The following is a 26,727-nucleotide window of genomic DNA, read 5'->3' on the forward strand; positions in this document are numbered from 1 at the left end:
CAGAGATCGAGAGTTGATGCTGAACAACTAGGGCCCTGGAGCGGTGGCTGATGGCAATGGAGTCAACGGTGTGCCATTCTTGGTGCTGATGGGGACTTGCTTCTGGACTCTCATGCGGTACATTTCCCATCGTGCACCACGGACGTAATACCATGATAACGATGAACAAAGTCCGGCAATGCCACAAGAAGGCAGCGCACAAGGCGAGGACCAAGTCCAAGGGGGAAAGATCAACGATGTCAGAAGACTGTTGGAGAGAAGTTGTCACGGTGCAGCGGGAAGAATTGACCAAAAGGGGGCCGGCTTCATGCATGAGCAGTCAATAGTACAGTGTAGCGGCAGATGGTCACCGTTGGCGAAGGGCACCGACTGGTCATCGGCTCCGGCCTTTCGCGGGAACCCGATCGCAAGGATCAAGAACCAGAGATCGTTGGGCGCAGTACGGGCGCGATGGATCCCTTCTTGAGCGCAATGCGGTCATGATTTCGAAGCTGGTATCGCGCAGTGTAGTTGAACGGGGGGAGGGTGAGATCGTTCGGCGAGCACTGTTGACCTCTGTGAGGAATCTTCCACAGCGGTCGAGGGCTTGGGTTGCTACGAGGGGTCACGCGAAGCTTGCGATTTGATCCGGGAAGGGATTGGTGGCGCCATACGCTTTGGAAATTCCAGATCTCCAGCAACGCTCAACCCTATCTTCTCCTCTTCTTCTTCCTCTCTTCCTCTTCTTCTTCTTCCTCCTCTCTTCTTTTGGGGTGAGATCTGGGATGTGGAGTAATTGCCAACAAAATATTCCAGATCTGAAAGAAAATGTGTCCATCATGGCCTTATATAGGGCCATCATGGACCCATTACATAGTTCACATAAGGGGCTTAATAAGGAACCCCTTTTACAACACTTAAAATGAGAAAAACATAGGGGAAAAACTTAAAACAATTCGAAATAGAACGATGGATAAAATGCGACGATACAAACGCGTCATGATGAGTACGGTGAACTCGTCGTGACGAACACAAAACATGGAATTGGACGAACAAAAACAGAAAATTAGAACACGAAAAGTGCGCACGGACGTGCTCTACCCGTGGTATTTAAATGTGCGTCTTCACGAATGCTTTGGCGTGCCGGTCGGGCTGGACACGAACCGGCGGTGATGCTGATGACGCCAAGGATAGCTCCGATGACATTTCGTCGATGTCGTTTGGGCACACTCCATCAAATGGTCTAATATAATCATGTTATCGTCTTTAACTTTGGCACACTCCCCACACATCTTGACATACTTCCTATGTCATTGGATGGATCTCAAAATGGCACAGACTACTGCTCACACCTTCATATCACCCTCAAGCACACGTAACACTGTAATATATCATTAACCTCAATCATCATCTCTGAGTTGATGATGTCATCATCACTAAGGACATGTGCAGCCATCCTGGTTACATCATCTTCATCAACCTTTAGTGTCACAACACAAGGCATATAGAAGCATTTTATCAGTGCTTGGATGATAATATTCAAGGCATGTGTTCCTTAGAGCAAAAAAGTGGGCTGATGCTCAGTAGTTAGAAATCCTCTTGTTACTAGAAGCTGTATCAATCATCATGGCATATGCCATAATAAAGACTAACAGTTGCACAAAAGTCTAGCAACAAAGAAATCATTCCAGCATGGCACGAGATTGACATTAGAGTGAAGTACAGGCTCCTCTAGAATTTAAAGTATAAGCCTCGGTATACTATCATCATCATGCTTGATGATAAGCTCCAAGATGGTGATAACTTCCCTATAGTGCTCCCATTTCACATCAACCTAGTCTACAGTGATGGCCATTAAGCTAGTATCACTCTCCATTGTCCATGTATCTACAAAGAGCCACACTTCCTGGGCATTGGTCCATGGTCACATCACCTCCTCTATCTGGTCGTACATCCTCACTGTCCATGGCTTCATGACTTTTGTACTTGGTGGGTCCAAATTAACTTCCATGGCATATTGCTGTATCTCCTTGAATGTTTTTTTTAACAATATCTCATTAAATGTTGCGCTCCTGATAATGATATGGGGAGAAATTGTTAGGCAAACTAATGATGCAATGACGTCTTTGGTCTCCTTTGGGGTATGCCCCTTCATGGCATGATGTTATGTCATCACTCCCCATTTTACACTGCCTTGGGCATCAGTGATGAGAGTCTGCTCCCTGTCACTGCCCTTCCATTAATCATGTCCTTTATAAAATCTCCCCAAGGGACTTTCATGTTCACACCTGCAAGCTGCTTCATTGAACTTTAAGTTTTGTGTGGGTTCTTCTTCTTCTGACTGAAAATGAATGTACAGTATCGTCCACGACCTGCCGTGAAGTATAATAAAAGAGAGGTCTGATCCTCATAGTGGATTCTTTATTAGAAGTGAGGTCTGCCCTGACCATCGTTTCCGACAACACATTACTCTCCAATATAGGCTTGCTTCTGATCAACATCAGATTATCATTATATTTAGGTTCTGTTAAATTCTAAATATCCATACATTTACAAATAATTATCATTTTTATTTGACACAAATCATGTAACAAGAAAAAATTATTAGTCAAAAATTATCTGAACAATCTTAGGTTATATTGAGATTAGAATCTGACTAGTGATCTAAATCAGGCAAATGGATCCATCAGCTTTTGATTAGTAATCAAAATCTCATTTCTGATCATATTATTATCCGAGTCTGATGCACAAGAGAAAAAAGTTTATGGAACCACCACCCTGATTCTGATTACTAGTTAGATTCTGAAAATTCTAATCATCAAGCATGGGCAGGCTGATGGATACATCATTAATCAGATTCTGATCAAGATTAGAAGCGACAAGGTTGATAAATCAGATATCATTTTCATTGTCATCATCCCTGACATTGTCTGCTCCTTGGATGATGATGAGAACTTCATCACCGACATCATTGTCATCATTATCATAACCCTAGCCCCAGAGGACTGAAGATGATGATTTCATTCTCGCCACCAGGATGACAAATCCTACTTGCACTTTAGAGCTTCAGAAACAGCAAAACTGTGAGTATGTTCTGGGCAAGGCAATTCATCAACAACATTTCTTTCAATTTTGCAACACCCCATGATATCCACCTCTCTGAACTCTTCCATTCCAAGTATAGAAGTGAGAACACTATCAAGAAACTTTGTCATATTTCAAAGAATTATAGGGTCTTCATACAAAACTAAGATGCAATGCCCACTAAATGTGACAATGAGAGAACACCAAGGACCCAAAGTTAGAAAATTCATTCCTGTTTGACGCATAAGAGCAGCAGACATGGCAAAATTGTGCTCGTGTCCCTGGCATGCTATTTTATCCATGAGCTTCCATTCTGCAATTTCACCCCTCCGTCCTCTTCGTCTCACTAAACTCCATTTCAAGTCTCCCAGAGTTCCAAAGGACGAGTCGGAGCAAATTTGCATAGTTCACACTGCCGAAAAACTGGTTCTTTTTTTCTACGACATTACCTCTCTGCAAGTCGGGAACTGGGTACCATCCCTGAGATGCCCAAGAGCCAGAGGACAACACCATTTAAAAGCATTTGAGCCAAGAATCTGGAAAAATCAACTATGTAAGACACAAACTTTGACAAAGAGATGGTAAAATTATTAAAGCATCTTGTAAACTTACAGAGGAGAGGTTTTTGTGCCGGCCGAGATCAAAAGGATGGTGGTAGCGTTGACCGGATTTCCCGGCCAGCCATATGGCCCGTATTCCTTCTCGGTACTGGTCAACGGAGTCAACCAAAGTCAACAAATCAGATGGTCAACGCCTGGAGGTCAAGAAGTTTTCAAATCCTACCTCGATTGTTGTCATGTTATGCAAGAGCAGGAAAATGTGCCAACCGAGCAGAGTGCCCAAGAGAACGCTCAGTATAATTATAGTGGATCCAAATCCAACCTAATATTAAGTAAAAAAAATTATATCATTAGAAAAGATCATAAGCACTCAAAGAAAACTGATATGGTTCTCTCTGGATGACTTTCTTGAAAAAATTAACTTACGCTAAAGAGCTTGAAAGAATCTTTTCCAATGAAACTACGACCATTCTGCAAAGCATTACCCATAAAAATCACCTGAAATATATAAAATTTATAGATATAATTAATCGGCAAGGAAGGGTGACCCAGACTTTTCTTAAAACTAACCGACGCGCATACCATTGCATAAATGGCGGAAGTGGTTGCATAAAAAACAAAGACGATGAATGTCTTGTAATTTGCATACCCAACACAGTTGTTTATCCACAGACAGTGATGATCCTGAAAAATGAAAACTTTCTTCAGCAGTTAAACTAGGATCAAGGAATTTGCAAGTGGGACTCACCATTTTCAGAACACACCTTTTGCAGATTCGACAGTGGTGAGCCCTAGGGGGTTTGTAAATTCTACACTTTCCGCAGAATTTCAGCCGACCACCCTGCTTGAAGATTCAAAAACGAAGAAACATCAGACAAACAAACACCCATTTTGAATAAACGGATGATTTTCACCCGAAAGAGCGCAAAATTAAAGAAAATAATAGGAATTTGGGTTCGTGTGAAGATATATAAAATCGTACAAACATCAGAAAAACTAAACACCCATTTTGAATTAACTGAAGATTTGCACCCGAAAGAGCGTAAAAATTCAAGAAAATAAGATGAATTTAGGTTCGTGGGAAGATGAATAAAATCGTACATGCCCATCGGATCCCTCCACATCCGGCACAAAGGAAGCCGGAACTTGGCCTGGATCGATAAGAACAGAAGCACAGAAGGATCCAACGCACATGAGAGCTAAGAAGCTGAAACTTAGGGCATTACAGATCCCTGCGATGCTCCGCAAGCCAAACCAGCAATCGACGAAGATGAATACGGTCGAATAGTGAACGAAGCTCATCAGCGAGATCACGGCGATCACAGGCAGGCTCAAGAATCTCCTCAATTTCTCCCCCATCTCCCCCATTCCTGGGGATTTGCCCCTTCTCTCTTCCGGACGACGGATCATAGATCATAAAGATGATGGATGATGGATCGTAGATACAAGAGGGAAGACGGACGACGGATAATGGATGACGGATGATGGATGGTGGATGATGGATGGTGGATGATGGATGTTGGATGAGGGATGATGGATGGTGGATGATGGATGTTGGATGAGGGATGATGGACGGGGGATGATGGATGATGGATGTTGGATGAGGGATGATGGATGGTGGATGATGGACGGGGGATGATGGATGATGGATGTTGGATGACGGATGATGGATGGTGGATGATGGATGTTGGATGAGGGAGGATGGATGATGGATGTTGGATGAGGGAGGATGGATGGTGGATGATGGATGTTGGATGAGGGAGGATAGATGATGGATGTTGGATGATAGATGGTGGATGATGGATGTTGGATGAGGGAGGATGGATGACAGATGATGGATGTTGGATGAGGGAGGATGGATGATGGATGTTGGATGACGGATGATAGATGTGGATGAGGTAGGATGGATGATGGATGATGAGGGACGGAGGACGGAGTATGGATGATGGATGATGGATGACGGAAGATGGATGGCGTAATGAGGATGATGGAAAGTCATTTCAGCAGTCATCCATCATAGAGTTTTCAATTAAGCTGGGTTTCCAACCTACGGATGGGACCCGACAGTTGGAAACCTAGAGTGTAGAGTTGATACACAAACCCGACGACGGAACGGGACGGAGATGAAGGGGTTCTTCATTCCATTTTTTCTGACCTTAGGTCAGGACAGATGACTGAGATCCAGATACAATGAATGAACAGTTAGGGATGGACGGGACGGGACTGAAGGATTCTCTGTTGAGTCGTCCAAGTATCCACCCACATTTTGTCATTCCACCATCAGTCCCGATTAGTTAGGGATGGACGGGATCATCCATTGCTGCCATCGCTGCAACTGTCATGCCACCACCGCCTCGGGTCTCCAATTGATCCCCCAATTAACTATCTAAATCTATCGCCGGGCCTCTCCGCCTCTCGAACCCTTGCACTCTCCCTAATTTTCTCCCTCTCTGAACATCCGTCATTTCCGTCATCAGCCATCCATCATCTATCCAAGGCAACTCAGACCAGTCCTCCGCCTAGGGGAATGGCACGTCTGGGGCGTGACACCCCGGACGTGATGGGATGGATGACGATCCGTAGCGGACGGTGACGTGACGAAACTTTCGTCACGTCACCATCCCGTCACACGTATGAGGATTTCAGAAAAATCCGCCACGTTCGTGTCACCGTCATAGTTTACGGCATCACCGTCACGTCCTCATCACCGGACGCGTCACCGTCATTTGTGACGGGAAAAACAACCATGCGGAGGAGAGAGAATCGGAGGAGCATATCTCCAATTATTTTTAGACGCCGTCCTTTTGCGAGAGTGAATTGATGAAGGGACTTTTCTGCAAAACGCCATGAAATCGAGTTAGCGATGCCACATGTCAAAATCTAGGCCGTCGAAAGGCTTAAGTCTAACGATTTTTAAGCATTTTTGGCAATTTTTAAAAATTCTTCACGGCCGTCATCCGTGACGGCCGTCGTGTCACGTCACCCGTCCAAGGCCCCCCGTTCGTCATCTGTCACTGTCACGAGTCCTCTATTTCGTCACCATCACTGTTATGTCATAGTTTACGGCATCATCCGTCACGTTGCCATCGCCGTGACGTGACGTGACAGATGACGGCTGCCGTTCCCTTACCTCTGCCTACAGTGTTAGACATCATCTCTCGGAGGTGACGAATTGGGACGAAACGGATGACGACCCACCATCTGTCCTCCAATCTTAATGTTTAGTCCTCATCAGGCCTATAAATATTTTAGGCGACGGATAACAATCAAGGCCCATTTCTTGAAGATTAAATTGCTGCCAAGTGTTGTATCGCAGACTGGCAGTTTGCCTGTCGTCTCGAACTCAGTTCACTATGATAAGGAGAGAGAACAGAGTTTGTTGTAATGCCTGAGCTTGTTGTGGGACCCACACCGGATCTAATATTAGATTCTGCAGAGCAATTGCGCCACGTGTCGACAACCCATTGCACCCCAAGAGTGGTCACGTGCTGGAAGGACAAACCAGCTCTAGAGAGAGAAAGAGAGAGTCTGGGCTCTTATTTTTCAAACGTGGAGCTTACCCTCTCTTATTATTTATTCAAGTATTAATTTTCAAGGTTTTATAACCTTCAAATATTTGTCAGATTTGAAATATTATTACCCGAGTTGGCAGACTGTCACTTTGGCGAAATATCTTAATGGGAATAAGGGCAGCTCAGTCCAGGCGACAACTGTCTCAAGATAATAATGTTCGTCTTTGAATATTCAAGATCTCAAAATTTTCATATTTTATTCCTCTAAAAACAAACCGGTTGGAAAATATTAAAGAATGCTGTTTTAGAGTGGTCCCCATCCATTTATATGCAGATGTTATATCGGTTGCTTTATATGAAAAAAAACTTTCACGGACTGAAAAATAATCCTCGGTGTTGTTCATGTGTTCTTTACTCATTCGGTAAGAAGTTCCTCATTAATTGATTTATTCTACGTTAATGTATCTGGTAAAATCTGTGCAGATCGAATCCTTTAAGAAGATGACAGACAGTGGTCCTTGTTTTGACCTATTCCACCTTGCCCATCTCTCTCTAAGATTCTCTCTAGAGTCTAGAAATCTCTCTCTCCTCTATGACTCTCTCTACAACTCTCTACAACTCTCTCGCTAGAACTCTCTCTCTTCTATGACTCTCTCTAGAACTCTCTCTCCTCTATGACTCTCTCTACAACTCTCTCTCTAGAACTCTCTCTACAACTCTCTCCTCTATGACTCTCTTTACAACTCTCTCTCTAGAACTCTCTCTACAATTCTCTCTCCTCTATGACTCTCTCTAAAAGTCTCTCTCTAGAACTCTCTCTAGAAATCTCTCTCCTCTATGACTCTCTCTCTCTAGAACTCTCTCTGCAGCTCTCTCTACAACTCTCTCTACAACTCTCTCTCCTCTATGACTCTCTCTAGAACTCCCTCTACAACTCTCTCCGTAGAACTCTCTCTCCTCTATGACTCTCTCTACAACTCTCTCTCTAGAACTCTCTCTACAACTCTCTCCCTAGAACTCTCTCTCCTCTATGACTCTCTCTACAACTCTCTCTCCTCTATAACTCTCTCTCCTCTATGACTCTCTCTAGAACTCTCTCTCCTCTACGACTCTCTCTACCACACTCTCTCTCTAGAACTCTCTCTCCTCTATGACTCTCTCTACGACTCTCTGTCTAGAACTCTCTCTCCTCTATGACTCTCTCTACGACTCTCTGTCTAGAACTCTCTCTCCTCTATGACTCTCTCTACAACTCTCTCCTCTATGACTCTCTCTCATCCTCCAAAACTCTCGCACCAGAACTCTCTTTCAATGATTATCTCTCTAAAAGTCTCTCTCCAGAATTCTATATCTCTCACTCCAAAATTCTCTCTCCAAAACTCTCTCCCCAAAACTCTCTCTCGCTCTTTCCCAAAACTCTCTCCCCAAAACGCTCTCCCTAAAATTCTCTCTCTCCCTTTTCCTAAAACTATCTCTCTCTCTCCCCCTCTTCCCAAAACTATCTCTCTCTCTCTCTTCCCATAATGCTCTCTTCCGAAAACTCCCTCTCTCTTCTGAAAACTCCCTCTCCCAAAATTCTCTCTCTCTCTCTCCCAAAAATTCTCTCTCTTCCAAAAACTTTCTTTCTCTCTCTCTCTCTCTCTTCTGAAAACTCTCGCTCTCCGCAGAACCCGCTCTCCCCCCCAAGTTCTCCTATTCCCAGAACTCTCTCTCTTCCTTATACTCTCTATCTCTCTCCCCAAAACTCTCTTTTTCTCTTTCTTTATTAATCTATTTTTCTTCTTTATCCTTACAAATTGTTCAGTTTAAGCATCTCATCTGGGTGCAGTACAGTGGTCGTACTGCCATGCCAACGTGATTTTTTAAAACGTAGGGTGGGTGAGCGTAGCCTCTTTCGCTCTTTCGCGAATCCTAGGCGGCGACCACATCGCCGGGATCGCTGATGAACGGCACCGAATTTTTGGCAGCATTTAAGCCTTCTCTTCATCCCTTCCTCTGCTCGAAAGCCGTCCGAGAAGATATATAGCTCACGGTCGTCGTGACATGCATCCTCTACCCTTCCTTCTCTCTCCCATCTATCTCTCTCTCTACACTTCTCTGTATCTCTCTCTCTAAATATGGGTATTGGGTTCTATACAGTCGCCCTTTGCCGGAGTAGCATCAGCAAGATTCACGAAGAACGAGCAGAGAGCGAGTTCGCTTTTGCATGCTTCTGTGATGATTTAGTTGAGAATCTTGATGATGCTGCATCGGCAATCGTCGGCTCTGATCTCTCTCCCCCCCCTCGCTATCTCTATCTTACGCTGATCATCTTTTCTTGATCTTTCTCCAGCTACATACTTCTCCGTCTTTGATCGTTCGGCTTATGAGGCTATGCCGAGCTTCGTCTCTCCGTTTATGCTTGGTAGTTCGCTCTGCTCGGGAATCTCCTTCATCTGACTCGCTTTCGTTGTTTATCTATCGTCACTTGTAAATAGTAGGAATTATGTTTCAAGGTAGATAGATTGATAGATACATAGATAGAAAGATAGATAGATATAGGGAGCGGGCGAGATAAATACATAGATGAATAGATGGATTGATAGATAGATATTTATAGAAAGGAAGATACATAGATATAGAAAGACAGATTGGCGGATAGGTAGATTGAATGATAGACATATGGAAAGATAGATTGAATGATAGACAAGTAGAAAGTTAGAATGAATGAATGATAGATAGATATAGAAAAATAGACAAAGATTGAATGATAGATAGATCGATAAAGATAGATAGATGGCAAGAGGAAATCGAGAACATTGCAGCGACTGAAGCACTTCAGTATAGGAAGAGATAGATACATAGATAGATAGAAAGATGGATAGACATAGGGAGCGGACGAGATAGATAAATTGATGAAAAGGTGGATTGATAGATAGACAGATATTTTTAGAAAGAAATACAGATAGATATAGTTCAACAGATAGATTGAACGAAAGACATATAGAAAGATAGATTGAATGATGAACATATAGAAAGATAGAAGTAGATTAACTGATAGATAGGTATAGATAGATAGACGTAGATTGAATGATAGATTGATATAGATAGATAGACATAGATTGAATGATAGATAAATCGATATAGATAGAGAGATGTCAAGAGGAAATCGGGAACCTTGCAGCGACTGAAGCACTTCAGTGTAGGAGGTGTGGCTGGAATGACTGAAGATGCAGGCTCAACCACAAAGATTTACATTTTATGCATGGCAAAGAAAGATTACGATAAGCTCAAGATCAACCTCTCAGCTGCGGACACCCTCTTCACCCAGCCCAACCTCCAGGAATGGCTGGCCATTTGGCCGCAGGGGGTCGTCGATGATAAAAAAAACAATAGAGTATATCCTCCAAATTCCGGCGAAGCATATTAGATGTTTCTTCAGCAGGAGCCAAATGCAAAGAAATTCGAAATAGCTGAAGCATTGTAATATATCATTGTAATATATCTTTGTAATATATCACGTCAAGATCATTGTAATATATAATGTCCACGGAGCAAGAAGGGTTCAGACCCATTATAAGAAAATTCTGATCAAGAAGGCGTGAAATTTCAAGTGCTCTGCGAAGACAGCCCTGAAGATACAACAAGATCGATCTTATTCATGCAACTTTATTTTGTTCTCAATCGGTGTAAATTATCATCTTAAAACATCTGGCCGGATATGTACCTCAGCGTTGATATCAATACAATCTTCTTTCGCCAAAAATAGATAGATAGAAGAGAGTAAGGGAACGACCGTAGGTGACGAGAATTTTTATAGTCATATAAATAAACATATGGATAGAAGTTCTAACATTTTAGACTTGAAAAAAAAAGATAGATAAATAAATAGAGAAAGGGTCGGAACATAGTCGCCGAGAACATAGTAGATGGATAGATAGAAGTTCCAACATTTTTGGACTTGAAAAAAAAATGCATAGAAGGGAGAAAGAGAAGGAAAGTAGGTGGAAAGAACAAAATATATAGAGAAGGAAAGTAGGTGGAAAGAACATGATAAAAAATATAGAGATATAGAAATTCAAGCATTTCTGGATTTTAAAGAAATGATTGATAGATGAATAGATAGAGCATAAAAGAACAACAGATCTCGAGGTGTGAAGAAAAAAAGAGAATTGGAGGGCATGAACTAATGCGGAGCAGGGTATCGAGCGATGTGATTAAAGATCAAATGATAACTTTAGACGACCCATAGAACTAACGGAAATTGGATCCGGCTGAAATTTTGATTCTCTGAGTACTCCGATCGCTCATTCAAATTGATCAAGTTTGGTAGGATCTAAGCAATCTTGATCAAGAGTCGATCATGTCTCGATGAACGAGGCCAATCGACCAACATGATCGAGTAGGTAAGATATAGAACCGTCTTATCCTGCTTGTCATTTTGTGTATCTCATTGCGAGACAGCACTACAGCAGTAGATAAGATTCGCAGATGATGATGAAATCTGAGACGTCATCATTATCGTCATTCCTTTATTTAGTCGTCCAGTTTCGGGAGTGGACAAATGGGATGATTATGAGAACAAAGATGACAATGACGGCCATTGGGAATTCAATAGCGATAAGATGACAGGCTTGTGTGACGATGGGATGAATATTTTAACACTAAAAAATGTTTTAACTTTGTTGTAAAATATTCTCAAACTTCTTATCGTCCCAGAATTCTGCGTGCTGTTTGTTCATCCTGCTCTTCTATAGATGCACTTACGTACTTTGGTGCTCCAACAGATTTGAGTATTATTCTAGGTAATTATTTCTTTTTTGGTCTCTATTCTTGAAAAAAATTAACTTAATTAGAATGGGTTCTTGCTGATTTTAAATTCTTGCCACAGTACAGAGAATTTGTGTGGGTATGTCTTTTTGTGTCTGGGGTTATTGTTAACTAAGTTTCTGTAGTTAGAAGGGTGGTCGTTTTATTTGTTGTTATTATCTTAGAATATCTCTCTCCTATTATTGCAGATCTTGTGGCATATTTTATTGCAGAACTGAGATCTTCTTCATTGCTCGAATGCCTGCACTGATGATGTTTTTTAATCAACCGTCACTGCTCCATATAATAATAAACGTTTTAAAACTCATCGAGAACTTCCTTCAGTCACGTTAAACCATTTTATATTCGTATTATGACCCTTATATTCTGAACATCTTTATAAATTATTATTGTTTTTACCCTCTCGATGCAGCTTAACAGCAAATTATTTTATCATGAATATCTTGCGAATCTCTCCTCCATTTGAGTTTTTAGTTTTTTCTATGTTGTCTTTTCTAGTCAAATATATGAGATTGATAAATTATCGGGGTTTTCTGATGACCATGGCAGATACTTAACGTTTAATTTTCAACAATCACTCTAACTCTACCAGAAGTTTAATTAGGTGCATACCTGCTAAAGTCAACAAATAAAATACAGTTTTATGATAGTTTGGAATCATATTATTGGAGATAGGGTTTTACATTTTGGACCGGGGACTGGTCAGACCGGACTGAACCGGCATCGCCGGTCTGCCATTTCGAGTTGGACTGGTTGGGCGGGCCAGATCTGGTCCGACAGTCAAACCAGACCGGGATCGGATATTAATTAAAAAATAAAAAATATTTTTATTGGTCGCCCGACCAGGACCCTTTTATTGGTCCCCTTTTCTTTTTTTCCTGTTTTCATCTCCGTTCTTCTCCTCTCTTCCTTTTCTTCTTCTTCTCTTTTTCTTTCATTACTCTTTATATCTACCGTTCTTCTTTTCTTCTTCGTTTACTATTCATTTCTCCTTATTTTCTTCTATTCGTCTTCCATTCTTCTTTTACTTTTGACTTCTCCTTATTTTCTTCTTTTGATCTTACGTTCTTCTTTTCTTCTTCTTCTTTTACTCTTGATTTCTCCATATTTTCTTCTTTTCATCTTCCGTTCCTCTTTCCTTCTTCTTATACTTTTCTTCTTCTTTTACTCTTCATTGCTCCCTATTTTGTTCTTTTCATCTTTCTTTCTTGTTTCCTTCATATTCTATTTCTCTTCTTCTTCTTTTACTATTCATTTCTCTTTATTTTCTTCTTTTCATCTTTCGTTCTTATTTTTTTATTTCTCTTCTTCTTCTTTTACTCTTCATTTCTCTTTATTTTCTTCTTTTTATCGTTCGCTCTTCTTTTTTTTATTTCTCTTCTTCTTCTTTTACGCTTCATTTTTCCTTATTTTCTTCTTTTCATCTTCCATTCTTCTTTCCTTCTATTGGGGAATCAACCATCCAGACAGCCAACTCGCCGAGCTGTCAGTCCAGTCAGCAGAGAGACTGATAGGGACTTAATAAGATTAGCTAGTAAAAATATTACACACACCCTGTACTCGTTAAGAGAAGTAGCGGCCAGGATTAAATCTAGGTACAAACATTGATAGGATTAAACATAGAGGGCTAGGATTATTGTAGATAGGAAACATTACAACGATTGAGATTCCTTTCAATATAGCCGTTATAATCAGTTATAATGGCTATGATTAAAACAGAAATTTTTTGAATATGACACTACTATATTGTATTATAAATACAAACCAATGTTAATGAGACATCTTGCAGATTAATACAACGATACTTAACCACCTATCTTGGAGTGTTCTTCTTCTCTGTCCTATCTTATCCTTCTCTATCTCCATTCTTGTTATTGATTAAACCAAGCTCCAAGAAGTTTTACACCGTCTACTTTTGCGCTTTATTTATCCTTATTGTCTTCTTTTCATCTTCCGTTCTTCTTTCCTTCTTATTCTTTTACTCTTCATTTCTGTTTATTTTCTTCTTTTCATCTTCCGTTCTTCTTTCCTTCTTCTTCTTGTTCTCTTTTTATCCTTATTTTCTTCTTTTCATTTTCCGTTCTTCTTTCCTTCTTCTTCTTTTGCTCTTCATTTCTCTTTATTTTCTTCTTTTCATATTCCGTTCTTCTTTCCTTCTTCTTCTTGTTCTCTTTATTTATCCTTATTTTCTTCTTTTCATCTTCCGTTCTTCTTTCCTTCTTCCTCTTTTACTCTTCATTTCTCTTTATTTTCTTCTTTTCATATTCTATTCTTCTTTCCTTCTTCTTCTTGTTCTCTTTATTTATCCTTGTTTTCTTGATTTCATCTTCCGTTCTTCTTTCCTTCTTCCTCTATTTTTCATCTTCTTTTTCTTTCACTCTTCATTTCTCCTTATTTTCTTCTTTTCATCTTCCGTATTTCTTTCCTTCTTCATAATCACTTTTTTTTCTTCTTCTTCTTCTTTACTCTTCATTTCTCCTTATTTTCTTCTTCTTATTCTTCCGTTCTTCTTTTCCTGCTTCTTCTATTTTCTTCTTCTTCTTTTACTCTTCATTTCTCCTAATTTTATTTTTTTCATATTTCATTCTTCTTTTATCTTCTGCCTCTTTTTTTTCTTCTCTTCTCCTTATTAACATTTCTTTTTCTTCTTCTCTTTTTTAATTTTTTTATATGTTCTTTTTCTTCTCCCCCCTTTTTCATATTTTTCTTTTTCTTTTTTTCTTTGATTTTTATTCTTCTTTTATCTTCCAAGATAGACTTTATAGATCAATTTGCAATACATTTTTCCTTTTGTGATAAGTCCATGACCATTCCCTAATTTTGACTTTGACTATTCAACATGGCTTAACCGGGAAAGGACTGGGACTGGCTCAGAAGTGAACAAGACTCGACCAGAATCAGAACAAACTTTAGATTAGGTTTAGGTCCTTACTAAAAACCCGGACTGGGCTGGGAATGTCAAACCCTAATTGGAGAGGTTAAGACACTTTCTAGACATCAATTATTCTATTCAAAACACTGAATAATAATTCAGTGTTTATCTGACAATTGATCCAAGTAAGCACACAAGAGATCCAAATTTTAAGAAATTTGGATCGTAATTTTTTTTCCAGTTGTTTGATTGTGAAGAGCTGAATTAAATTACTGTATTGTTGAGAAATCATGCAGTCCTAATTATGTTATAAGAGTAAATTTTGATGAAGTCGATTTCCACCTGGCATCCACTTTATTGAGAGAGGCTTTTATTTGGTAAACTGTGTTAATGTGGGCTAAAGTTTTCAACATTTGTTGATTGATAGGCCCTATCACGCCTTTAGCAAAGTGCAGCCAGTATAATATTTGTGTTCAATATGATTTCATCTCTCTGAATTTTGTGTGCAATAATGAAACTAATGTCCTGTGATAGGGCCTTGAATCTGTTAAAGGCATATGATCTTTCTGTGATGATAAGTACATGTCATTTTTTAAAAACAAATGTCTTTTTTTCTTTGACTTGGACATTTAAAAGTCAAGCTGAAAGGTTGGAATGGACCAGACAAAATCAAGACCATACTAAACTAAAGGTACAGTTTTGGCCTTTGGTAAGATTGATTTGCTTATACTGCTATCATAATTAAGATACAATCACATGTGGTTCATGAAGCATATCTATTATTTAGATCACAGAAATACATAATTCTCATTATGAGCATAAATATTTATTAATTATTCATTGAGGGTAATTCAAATGGGTTTAATCCAATAGAATGGGGTGAGTTGGTGGAGCAAGGATTTAACAAGGACAATTAGGGAATAACTATGATATCCCTAACTTAATGGAAGTAGGAGATTCGACATACTCGATCAAAGTATAGCATGCGGATTCATAAGGTCAACAACCACTCAGAGAAAATCAACAATTATCATGAAACAAAAATCATCTCAAAGTTAAGGTGTCATAAGGTACCTCAGAGGCGAGAGCCAATAGCTTGATTATTTCGATGTTGAATGGCTTTGATTGATGTTGATCTACAGCTCCACGAATAGGTGTGAATAAAAAGAGGAGAAGTTGTGGTAAGTGAATATAATAGGAGTGTAAGATTTGGTCGGCATGAGAAGATGTGATGCCGGACGTCGTCAAAGCGTCGTCCAGTCGTCACCGAGGGTAGCGACTCGGTATCGATAACGTAATTCTATCGAACCACGGAGGCGAGCGTCGTCCGATAATGCTGTTAAACAGATATGAAATGTGACGGAATGCGACAGTCCTAGATGTGGTACGTGCAAGTGCCGACTCGCGGGGCGTGCCGTTCCCAGGATTCAACAGGGTCGCCTAGGGAAGGATAGTCTAGGCTTCTTGAACCTCGTCCGAGGGGTCGAGGACGACTATGAGGCCAAACGGGAATGTCCCGCTAAGATGCTCACACGCGACGGGCGAACCTGACTCGTACCAAACAGGTAAGACTTTCAAGTAATTCTTCATCATTTTCTCAATCTGTCCCTCTCACCTACGTCTAACCCGAGCGCGGTGGAGGCAATTCGACAGTGTACTGAAAAAGATAAGAGACGAAAGAGCAGGTTGGGGGTACCTCTCATCGCGTCCAGCGACAGCTATTTCGGTAGCACCACTAAGGGCAGGATCGGAGGGCGGCAACAGCACGTCGGCTTGGGCTGGCGCCGGTGAGGAGAGGACGAACACGGTTGGGGTAGTCGTGGCTGTGCGAGGGCGGTAGGACGGGCTCAGCGTCTCGAGCGTGGTAACGCGGGAAGCGGTGGCGCGGGATGCGACGACGCGGAGCGTAACAATGCGGGGGCGGCGTCGTGGGAACGGTGGCACGACAGCGCGCGCAGACACACGGTGGGGTGCACTGTGCGGCGCGCACGGGCGCGCTGTGCGGAGGCACGCACGAGCGTGCTGTGCAACGGCGCTGCAGGCGGCGCACGCCAGCACGCGGTGGCGAGGCGCGCGCGGGCGCAGCGGCGCGCGAGTGCGCGCGAGGGCGTGACGGGCGCGACGGCGACGGGCGGAGGCGAGGCGCGACGCAGACGGCGCCGATGTGGGCGCCTCGGATGCGGATGGCGGCGGTATCGGGCGCCGGCGTTGCGGCGGCGGCGGTGCTCGCGACGGCAGCGGGCTCGCGACGAGGTGCAGCGGCGGCGACGGCACTCGTGACGGTGAGCGGCGGCAGTGGCAGCACCTTCTCTTCTTCCTTCCTCTTCTTCCTCCTTCTTCTTCCTCCTTCCTCTTCCTTTCTCAACGAGGGACTCTTCAACTTCTGAACGTTATAACTTTTTCAACAAAAATTCAAGAGTGTTTTTTCAAGGACACCCACCCATTCCCTTTATAGGGGAGGGGTGGATGGGCCCCCTTTGAGACTACAAAGAAAATGAAAGGGAAAATGTTTTGGGCCCTACAAAAGGGAGGGAGGGGAAAGTATCCTCATACGGGAATTTCCCCTCACTACAACGGGATTATGAAGACCGAAAGTACGAGAGAAAACATGAAATGTAAAAACGCAAAACGGATAAAAGCGGTAGTAAAGACTGAAGATGGTGCGACATTACCCGGAGTATTTGAATCCGGGTGTGCACGTCGTCACCTTGGCTTGCCGTGCGGGCTGGACACGAATCGGTGGCGGCGTCAATGACGATGCCGACTCCTTGAGCGATGATCCTGCGGTCTCGAGCTGTGTCGCGCCATCAAGATGTTGATGTGTAATGTAAGAAGGGTGGAGATGAAGTGTGAAAATGAGCTTACACGATAGATGGGATAAGGTGTGAGAATGGATGAAGATAAGAAGGGAGAAAATGAGAAGCCAGATGGAGATTACGGGGGGGGGAGATGAATGGGTGTGTTAAATGAAGTCAAGGGGGAGATGATAAGAAAATAATGGAGACGATAAGGTACAAAGAAAGGGAAGGAGGAACCCAAGAGGAGGTCATCGATGTTGAAGACATGAAGCCAAAATAGTTATTTCTGTTGTCGTTATCATTAGTGAATCACCCTTTTCTCATAACCAAACTTCACAACAATTCTTAAGCAAAAGTGTTCATACAGGAAGGCACATAGCCCTTTTAAAGGGAAATAAAATATGTAGTTACAAAGCAAATAAACCACAGATGGTTTAAGAGAAAGTGGTAGAGAGAAGAATTGGGATTGGTGGTTTATGTGGAGAAAGGTGTGGGAGAAAGGTAAGATAGAGAGGTTATGAAAAAAGTCAATTTGGAAGTTATAGGGAAGAGAGACAGAAAGAGAATTAGAGAGGGGATAGAGTAGTGTAATAGTCAATCATAGTGGGAGTTAAGAGGATTAGAGAGCGGATAGAAAGAAAGAGAATAAGTGGAGAAGGCATTTCAAAGAAAATGGCTGAGTGACGGAGAGAGAAAAAGAATGTGTGAGAGAGAGGAGAAAAGTCAAAGAAAGGGACTGAGTGAGGAGAGAGAAAATAACACGAGAGAAAGAGAGAAAAAGAAAAGGGAGAGCAAATGAGAGAGGGAAATGCTAAGCATTGCTCATCATTCTCCTCCTGTTGAAGAAACTCGTGTCACACGAGTTTATGCCCTCGATGCTGGCACTCATGATTCTTCCATTGCCTTGTTGGGGAATTGCTTCCCCTTTAGGAGCATTAGTGTTCTCCAGCCCTTTCTGGTTTTCTTGATCCGGCATAGCATCATCTTGCACTTCTTCAGGGTCAATGAAGTCATCGAAGTATCCATCCAGTTCCATGCTTTCATATTCAAGATCACTTGTCTCGTCTTCGTTAAAGTTGTCCTCAATGTCATCCATGTTGTCCTCATCTTCAATGTCTTCATGATCTATCATTTCCTCTCGTTCTTCAAGGTCAGTGCCGTCTTCTTAATCTTTAAGTTAAGTTATTGCTCCATTTTCCTCAGCATCATTAAAGTTACCTCGTTGGGATGAGGTTAGATTAAGAGGTAGTACAAACCTTGGCATTGTGCGGACAACACTCATCCTAGCGTTCCTTCTCACTATAGTCTAACTTGGTATTATTAATGAATCTTCAGGTTCATCAACTTGTGTCCTCGTGCAATGGTTGTTGATCCGCATTAGCGGCAATGACATCTTGATTCCCATCAATTCCTTGTGGGTTTGAAGAATTTGATTCCCATTAAGATTCTTTTGTCGCTCCTGCTCCCGCAGGAGTGAGTTTACGAGTGGGAGCTATTCAGATGAAGATGAATGTTACGAAGGTTAGATAGATTCTTTAGAAAGATTCTTCGGATAAACTAATCTAATATTTAGAATAAAAATAAAGGTGCGAGTTTACAAGCAGCGGGAAGGGGGCCCCACTACTTATTCATTCAGGGGGGGACTAGCCTCATGACTTCCCAATAACTGATTTTAGGATTTTCTCAATCGGCGAAGCCTCCAATTACAGATCTGAATAAATAAATCAGGTTTCGAAGGTTATCCGAAGGTTCAGCATTCATGAGTTTATGATGGACCAGATCTCGAAAGGTTATGAAATAAATACGTATGAGAGAAGTTGTGCAAGAAGTCACGAAGTTATTGCACGATCTACCTGCTAAGCTAATAAATGCTGAAATAAGAGAGTGGGAGACCGAATCATTCATACATTGACAAGGTAGCTTTGTTTATTTATTGATTTAAACGGTAGAAGTTAGTCGCTAGAAGCGATCTTCCGGGCCGGTGAGGAGGCCTTTTTTATGGCGCCGAAGCTACCTCTATTCAAATGATTTACTTCGTTTTGTGTTCTTTACCCACTTTCTTTTTACTTTGACTTTATTTATTTATTTAATAACATTCTGAGGGCGAGATTACGAGCGGAGCCTTAGGTTATCCGAAGGTTAAGTAAAGAAACGTGATGCTAATCATCAACTTAGGCGCGACGCGCGACTTTAGGAGTAGGAGCAAAAGAAGAAAGGCGTGAGGAGCGGGAGCGAAAGACCACAATACAAGTCATGAGTGATAGCAAAGCCAAGCCGGATAGGCTTCAGCCTATTTTTTGCCCCAAAACTCTTATAGCAAACAACTAGCGCAAGCCTACTCAGCTCATTTACTTCATAATACGCAACTAACTAATAGAAAAAGACTACTTAAACATGAGATTTGCTGAGTGCTCCGCGGGTCCGAGCTTCCCAAAATCTATGCTGTTGGGGAACTCTGCAAGGATCTTACCACGATACCTTTAGTAGGACAAAGGACTTATCACAATGCCCACATACCAATTTACGATGTCTCCGTCACTGACGTTCATCAAGCAGGCCACGTGGATTGGCCAGGGTCTTCTTCAGCTAATGAGACCTCGATCCCAAAGCCTTCGGAGTATCTTGTTGATAGGTGCCTCTATCTGTATGGAACTGCTGAAAGTTCCTGTCCAGTTTCTTTCAGAACCTCTTCCCCTGCCACTTTCCGACACGCGGGAGTATACAATGAAAACTTGCGGACACTCATGTCCGATCATGAGATTGCCTATTGAACGTCTGATGGCACGTTTCTCCGACCTGAGCTATGCAACAACGAGATCCGCCTTGATCCTTGTTGGATGTGCTTGATGATCCCCCAACATACGCTAACTTGGGGACTTCTGACTCCAGCTGTTCCAAGAGTCTCCGTTAGTTGAACCGCATCCAGTAGACTCCCTATTCCGCTCATCCCCTTCAGAGCTGTTTGATCGGGATATTATTACCTAGGTCCCTAAACTTGGAATGGATGGCGAAGCATAGGTGGCAAGCTGTTATATGGATACGGTGCTTTACCCGTAGATGCTTCTCTAGCTCTCGCAAGAATTGTATGGGAGTCGTCCTTGGAGGAACTTCCTGAATCACCGTACCAGGGAATTCTACCTTACTCCGTGCAGCTATGGTTATTGATCCTGCGAAGCCTACCTAAAGGTTCATGCCAGATTGTAGGAAGTGGGTGATACGTTTTTGTATTTCTATGAGAAGCTCTATGGCACCCATGATTCCCAGTAGTAAGTCGTTGGCATATAGCGCGTAACAAATTCTTATTAAGTAATTGGTTTTTAAAGGGGCCAGCTTACGGGACAGGCGAATCTGGAGAATTAAGACTATTCGACTTAATGATAAAATTAACGAAAACTCAGTAAAATTAGTAATTGATTTGACTGTTGAGTAATTTTATCAATTTTTATCAACAAATAGGGTGGGCGGGCACGCTTTTTGATTATTATTATAGTTTATATTAATTAATATAATTATAAATTATATTATAATTAATACAAATTACTGTACTGATGAGCAAACAAGAGCTTTTCTCTATAACTGTACACTGAATATTTATAGAATAAAATTTAGTATATTATATACAATAAAAGCAGAGCTTTTATCTAGTATATTGACAAGAAAACAGAGTTTCTCTCAATAACTGTATACTAAAATGAGCTCCGCTCATTTCTTAGTATATTACAATAAACATGTGAACGCGTTTATTTATGTTATACTTACACACGCATGCATATGCGTGCAGGAAGATCTCACCTACCTCTGGAAGACAGTTGATATCTACACATATGTGCAGGAAATATCTCTAACTCCTCGGGGAGGAGGTAGATATATTACATGCCCGAGTACGCGCAGGAAGAAATGAACTAACTAGGGGAGTTTGTTTATTTCTACACGTGCGCAAGGCTCCATCCCTCTAGCCCTCCTCCCGGATTGGTATGGAACCCAAAAATGAAATTGCAAATTTGAAAACCGGGAGGACATCCTGGGTTAAATCGTGAAATCACTTTTGAGTCAACCGTACACTCTTGGTTCCGGTATGGAGTCTGTCAGTCAGTCACAGACACAAGGAAACCAGCTAGCACCTTGCATCAGCTATGACATTTTTGGAACCGGTTTTCGGAGTTAGAATCACGAACTTTGAAATATCAAATGCTGGGAGTTGTGAACATAGCATCGGGTGTGAGGCCTTTGCCGATTGAGATCATAAAAGCCAGTAAATGAGTTACCAAGACAAGCTCCCGGAGTGAGGCCTTCACCGATTGAGATCGTAAAAGCAAGTACTTGAGCTAGCAAGTTCTGGAGTGAGGCTTCGCCGATTAAGAACACCTCCGGAATTCAAAAGTGTTACGGAGTTACAAACAACAGAGTTTTGGAGTTCTGGAGTTTTAGAGTTTTGGAGTTCTGGAGTTCCAACAAGTCCAACAAGAAAAGCTGTCCAACGGTAAAGAGCCCTTTAGAAAAACTGTACAAACTGTCCAACACTAGAGAGCGAAGCGACACTCACGGCCTTCAGGCTGAGGACACCCAGAGTTTTCGATTTCAAAATACAGGAAGTCGGGAGTTCTGGAGTTTTGGAGTTTCAGAAGTCTAGTGGAGTTTCCAGTTTCGACGAGTCCAAGAGGAAGAAAGTGGGCCAGAAAACAGGCCAACCTGCTCAAGAGGGGAGGGAAAGCAGTCCAAAACCAGAGAGCGAAGTGACACTCGAGGCCGAGAGGCCGAGAGCACCTGGAGTTCCCCGTTTTAGGCATAAGTTCTCGAGTTTGGAGTTTTGGTGTTTACGAGTTTCAGATGCTCCCAAGCGGAAATCCCGGTTACCAGCAAGGACAAGGGCTTTTCACTTTGCTTCTCAAGACTCTTGGGAGTTTTGGTGCCTCGATTTAATATTTTAACCTCTGATAAAGATATTTTATGATAAATATATATCTATTATAAGTAATATTTAGTAGTTAATAAATGGAAAGTCATATAAAAGTCATATAAAGTAGTTAATAAATGCAACAAATGTAAAACTACGTTAAGTGGACCCTTTTTTGATACGAATATGTATGATAATTCCACTTAATAAACTTATTCATTTTTTTCTTATCTTCTTTATAAAATAAAACTAAAATACTAATAAATTTTTATAAGTTCACGACTCTAACTAATTCCAAGGGGATTGATAGTAAAAAAAGTTTCGGATGTTAGAGAGGTTACATCTATTCCTACCTACTTTTGTATTTTATCAAATAGGTATATTTAATCTTTTTTATTTCATATTTATTTTCTTATATTGTCTAGAAAAAAAGAATAATTGTTATTTAATTATGATATTTAATTATATTTAGTATTATAGATAATTTATTTAGAAAATATTTAATTAGTAAAGTACTAAATAATAATTAATTTTATTTATATCTTTATAACTTCTGTTCTATACATGATTTTATATAAATTATGAAATTAAATCTATTTTCATTTAAATTATAAAATATATAATAAAATTTTTGACATTCTATTTTTTTAGCCTATTGAAATTCAATTATTATTTTTAGTTTAAATTTATCGATATTTTATTTTTTATTTATATTAGTATAATTTATATTATATTTATATTAGTATAATTTATATTATATTTATATTAGTATAATTTATATGAATATCTAAACATATAGAATATTTATATATAATTTTGATTACTAGATATTTATTTATATCTTAAAATTGGTTATATATTCACTTTTTATTTTGATACATTAGATTAACACTAGTACATTTACATTAAATTTATATTTTTTGACCTAAAAAATCAAACAGATAAAATATAAATAAGATTAACCTAATTAGATTAAGTAAATAAAAAAATAACAAACAGAAAAAACTGAATAACTAACAAAAAACTTAAGTCAAAGGAAAGAAACCGTGGAGCTGAAATAACTAAGCCAGAACACCCTTTAAAAGATTACACGGTAGGAATAGATCAAATAATGCCTTCTGAAACAAATACTCAGCTGCTTGTGAACCTTTGGATACTGTCTTATTCAATGTTTTTTCAATTACTCTTTTACCTGAAAATGCAATGTAGGCATTAGGTTCAGCAATTATGATATCTCCCAACGTACCAAAACTGGCTATAACCCCATCTGTTGTCGGCGATGTAAGAATTGGTACATAGAATAACTTTTTATTTAATTGATAATTATATAAGGCAGAAGATACTTTATAGATGTGAAGGCCTCACATGCGGACTGTCTTCAAAACTCGCAGCATTTGGTTTTGCAAGTGTTTTCGGGGAGTGAAATAGAACATGAAACCGCGAGCTCTCAAGCAGTGGGAGGAGAATATAATATCTGACCGTGTGCCTGTTGAAGAATAAGCTGACGAAGAATCATCTTTTTATAAGTAATTGGTTTTAACTTTGTTATCCATAGTATTTTATACGGGGTCTTCACTTGCATTGGTACATCTAATAGGACCAAAACTATCCATCGATCTACTTAACCTAGACTTGTTTCTAATTTATCAGTAGAGAAGAGATGATAGAGTTGAACCAAGGGTTTTCCATATAGTATTACCACCGCTTATTTAAAAATCTAATAGATGAATAGTCATTCGATAAACAATTTTTTGTTGGATTTAGAATTAATAGAGATTCAGCCCTTTTGTTTGGATCGTTACGTTAAGTAATACGAATAAGTTAAGTATTTATTTAATTTAAAGAACTAATTAGAGTGTTCTGGAATATGGGATCTAATATCAATCTAGATTATGATTTATCATATTTAGGTTTAGGATTTAAATCATCGAATCTTTTGCTCAATTATAATACAAAAAAAAGATTTATTCTCATATCGTGTACAAATTATCATCTCATTCAAAGTATAAATACTAGTTTACTGACTTCATTCTCGTCTACGCGGAACATACAAAAAAGACAATATACAGGATCAATGGAAGGCACATTATGGTATGAAACTCTGGTCTATTAACTAACCCACCAATCCCACGGATCCATAGGATATATTATGTATAGAACATAAGAAAAAAAGAAGTATTTTTTTTTAACCTTAACATAGTCATGGATTTATATCGTGGATATATTGATTCTAAGCAAGGTCCTTGTCCCTGTACATTCTGTATATATTGATACATAAAAGAAAAGATATATGCAAATACAAAATATCCTCATTTTTTCGGCCCAATCTTTTACTAATAAAGGATTGAGCCGAGTTTAATTGCAATTAGGAGAACAAACAGGAATTACTGAATTAGGCAAGCTTAGCTGTTATTTAACATCTAGCTTATCAACTGGTTCGAATTCAAATTTCATCACTTTCCAAACTTCACAGGCGGCAGCTAATTCAGGACTCCATTTGCAAGCTTCACGGATAATTTCATTACCTTTACGAGCAAGGTCACATCCCTCATTACGAGCTTGTACACAAGCTTCTAAAGCTACACGATTAGCTACTGCACCTGGTGCATTACCCCAAGGGTGTCCTAAAGTTCCGCCACCAAACTGTAGTACGGAATCATCTCAAAAGATCTCGATCAGTGTAGGCATATGCCAAACATGAATACCACATGAAGCTACAAGGATAACACCAGGCATAGATACCAAATCTTGAGTGAAGAAAATACCACGACTTCTGTCTTTTTCAATAAAATCATCACATAATAAATCAACAAAACCTAAAGTCATCTCATGCACACCTTCTAGCTTACCTACTACGGTACCCGAGTGAATATGGTCACCACCAGACATACGTAATGCTTTAGCTAGTACACGGAAATGCATACCATAGTTTTTCTGTCTATCAATAACCATGTGAATTGCACGGTGAATGTGAAGAACTAGAACGTTGTCTTGGCAATAATGTGCCAAACTAGTATTTGCATAGAATCCACCAGTTAAGTAGTCATGCATAACAATAGGGACACCCAATTCTCTAGCAAACACAGCTCTCTTGATCATTTCTTCACAAGTACCTGCAGTAGCATTTCGGTAAAATACACCTATAGAATTTAGTAAGGCCAAAGAAAAGTTATGACAAGGGAAAAATGGAGCTATTTCGAGATGTAATCCCCTATTTTTTTTGGAAGGGGCCTTAAACCATTAAAAACAAAAAGTTGTTCTAAGAGGGTGTGATATAGCAGAATTATGAACACTGATGTCATAGGTTGTCAGGCATCAATGAAGCCTCCCAGTACTGAGAAGTTAAGAATAATCGTTGATGCCTGACAACCTATGACATCAGTGTTCATAATTCTGCTATATCACACCCTCTTAGATCAGCTTATTTTTCTTAATGGTTTAAGGACCCTTCCAAAAAACATAGGGGAGTACATCTCGAAATAGCTCATTTTTTCCCTCTCATAACTTTTCTTTGGCCTTACTAAATTCTATAGGTGTATTTTACCGCAGAATTCTCAAATTGCAGAACCAACTGCTTTCACACGGGGGGAACAACATCCGGAGCAACGACCCTAACAGTTTGGAAGATATCTCGATAAAAGGTTTTAGCACTGGTGTCTCCCACAAGTTTATTCGAAGTATCCCAATGGTGTAAGGCTGTCGACTTATTGCGAAAAAGGAGGAAAATAACTTTGATCTCTTGTTTCAGAGAAATAAGTGGCTCACGAGGAATGGAAAGAAACATTCTATATTTGATCTCGAAGTCCTCATATAGCACTTCTTCCAGTCGGATCACTTGTAGGAATGACATAATGTTCATCCATGTTCCACACGGCCAAGGAAGCATCTTCTTTTAATCTCTCCAAGAAGAGATTCTTTCATGGTTACCGTAAGAAATAGACTCCTTTTTTAAATCTACCCACGATGGGAAAGGTTCTTAAGATTATAAAGAGTCAGCCCTGCCCTTCCCATTCTACGTGTGTCAATTTGAAGAAGCAGCTTCATTCTAATTTTGCTGGTTTACATTCTTAAAGTGGAAGGACCTTTTAGGACCGACTACAACACGACTAATATAAAAGGTGGTATGCTTGGCTCGCGACTATAATATAAGATCCACTAACGGACCATCCACTATGCCTATAAGACTAGCTATCAATCAGTAAAATTGATAGCTTATCCT

General features: G+C 40.3%; 1 protein-coding gene, 1 long non-coding RNA gene and 1 pseudogene across 2 annotated transcripts; 1 reads left to right on the forward strand and 2 right to left on the reverse strand.

Moving 5' to 3' along the window:
* Positions 1-3,170: 3,170 nt before the first annotated feature.
* On the reverse strand, positions 3,171-5,194 carry LOC144712333 (DHHC-type zinc finger family protein). The gene is made up of 7 exons (XM_078586579.1): positions 4,725-5,194; positions 4,372-4,464; positions 4,206-4,307; positions 4,050-4,121; positions 3,847-3,945; positions 3,676-3,771; positions 3,171-3,599 (listed from the first exon to the last, which is right to left on the reverse strand). The coding sequence occupies exons 1-7, from the start codon at positions 5,031-5,033 to the stop codon at positions 3,501-3,503; spliced, it is 870 nt and encodes a 289-aa protein (XP_078442705.1). The 5' UTR covers positions 5,034-5,194; the 3' UTR covers positions 3,171-3,500.
* Positions 5,195-8,375: 3,181 nt separating this feature from the next.
* LOC144712166 (uncharacterized) lies at positions 8,376-10,730 on the forward strand. Its single transcript, XR_013583741.1, has 2 exons — positions 8,376-9,167; positions 9,275-10,730. It is a non-coding gene; the product is annotated as an uncharacterized LOC144712166 (long non-coding RNA).
* A 9,364-nt stretch (positions 10,731-20,094) lies between these two features.
* On the reverse strand, positions 20,095-20,561 carry LOC144711603 (uncharacterized; annotated as a pseudogene).
* Positions 20,562-26,727: the final 6,166 nt, after the last annotated feature.

Source organism: Wolffia australiana, chromosome 14 (assembly GCF_029677425.1).
Source record: "Wolffia australiana isolate 7733 chromosome 14, ASM2967742v1".
In the NCBI taxonomy this organism is placed as follows: Eukaryota; Viridiplantae; Streptophyta; class Magnoliopsida; order Alismatales; family Araceae; genus Wolffia; species Wolffia australiana.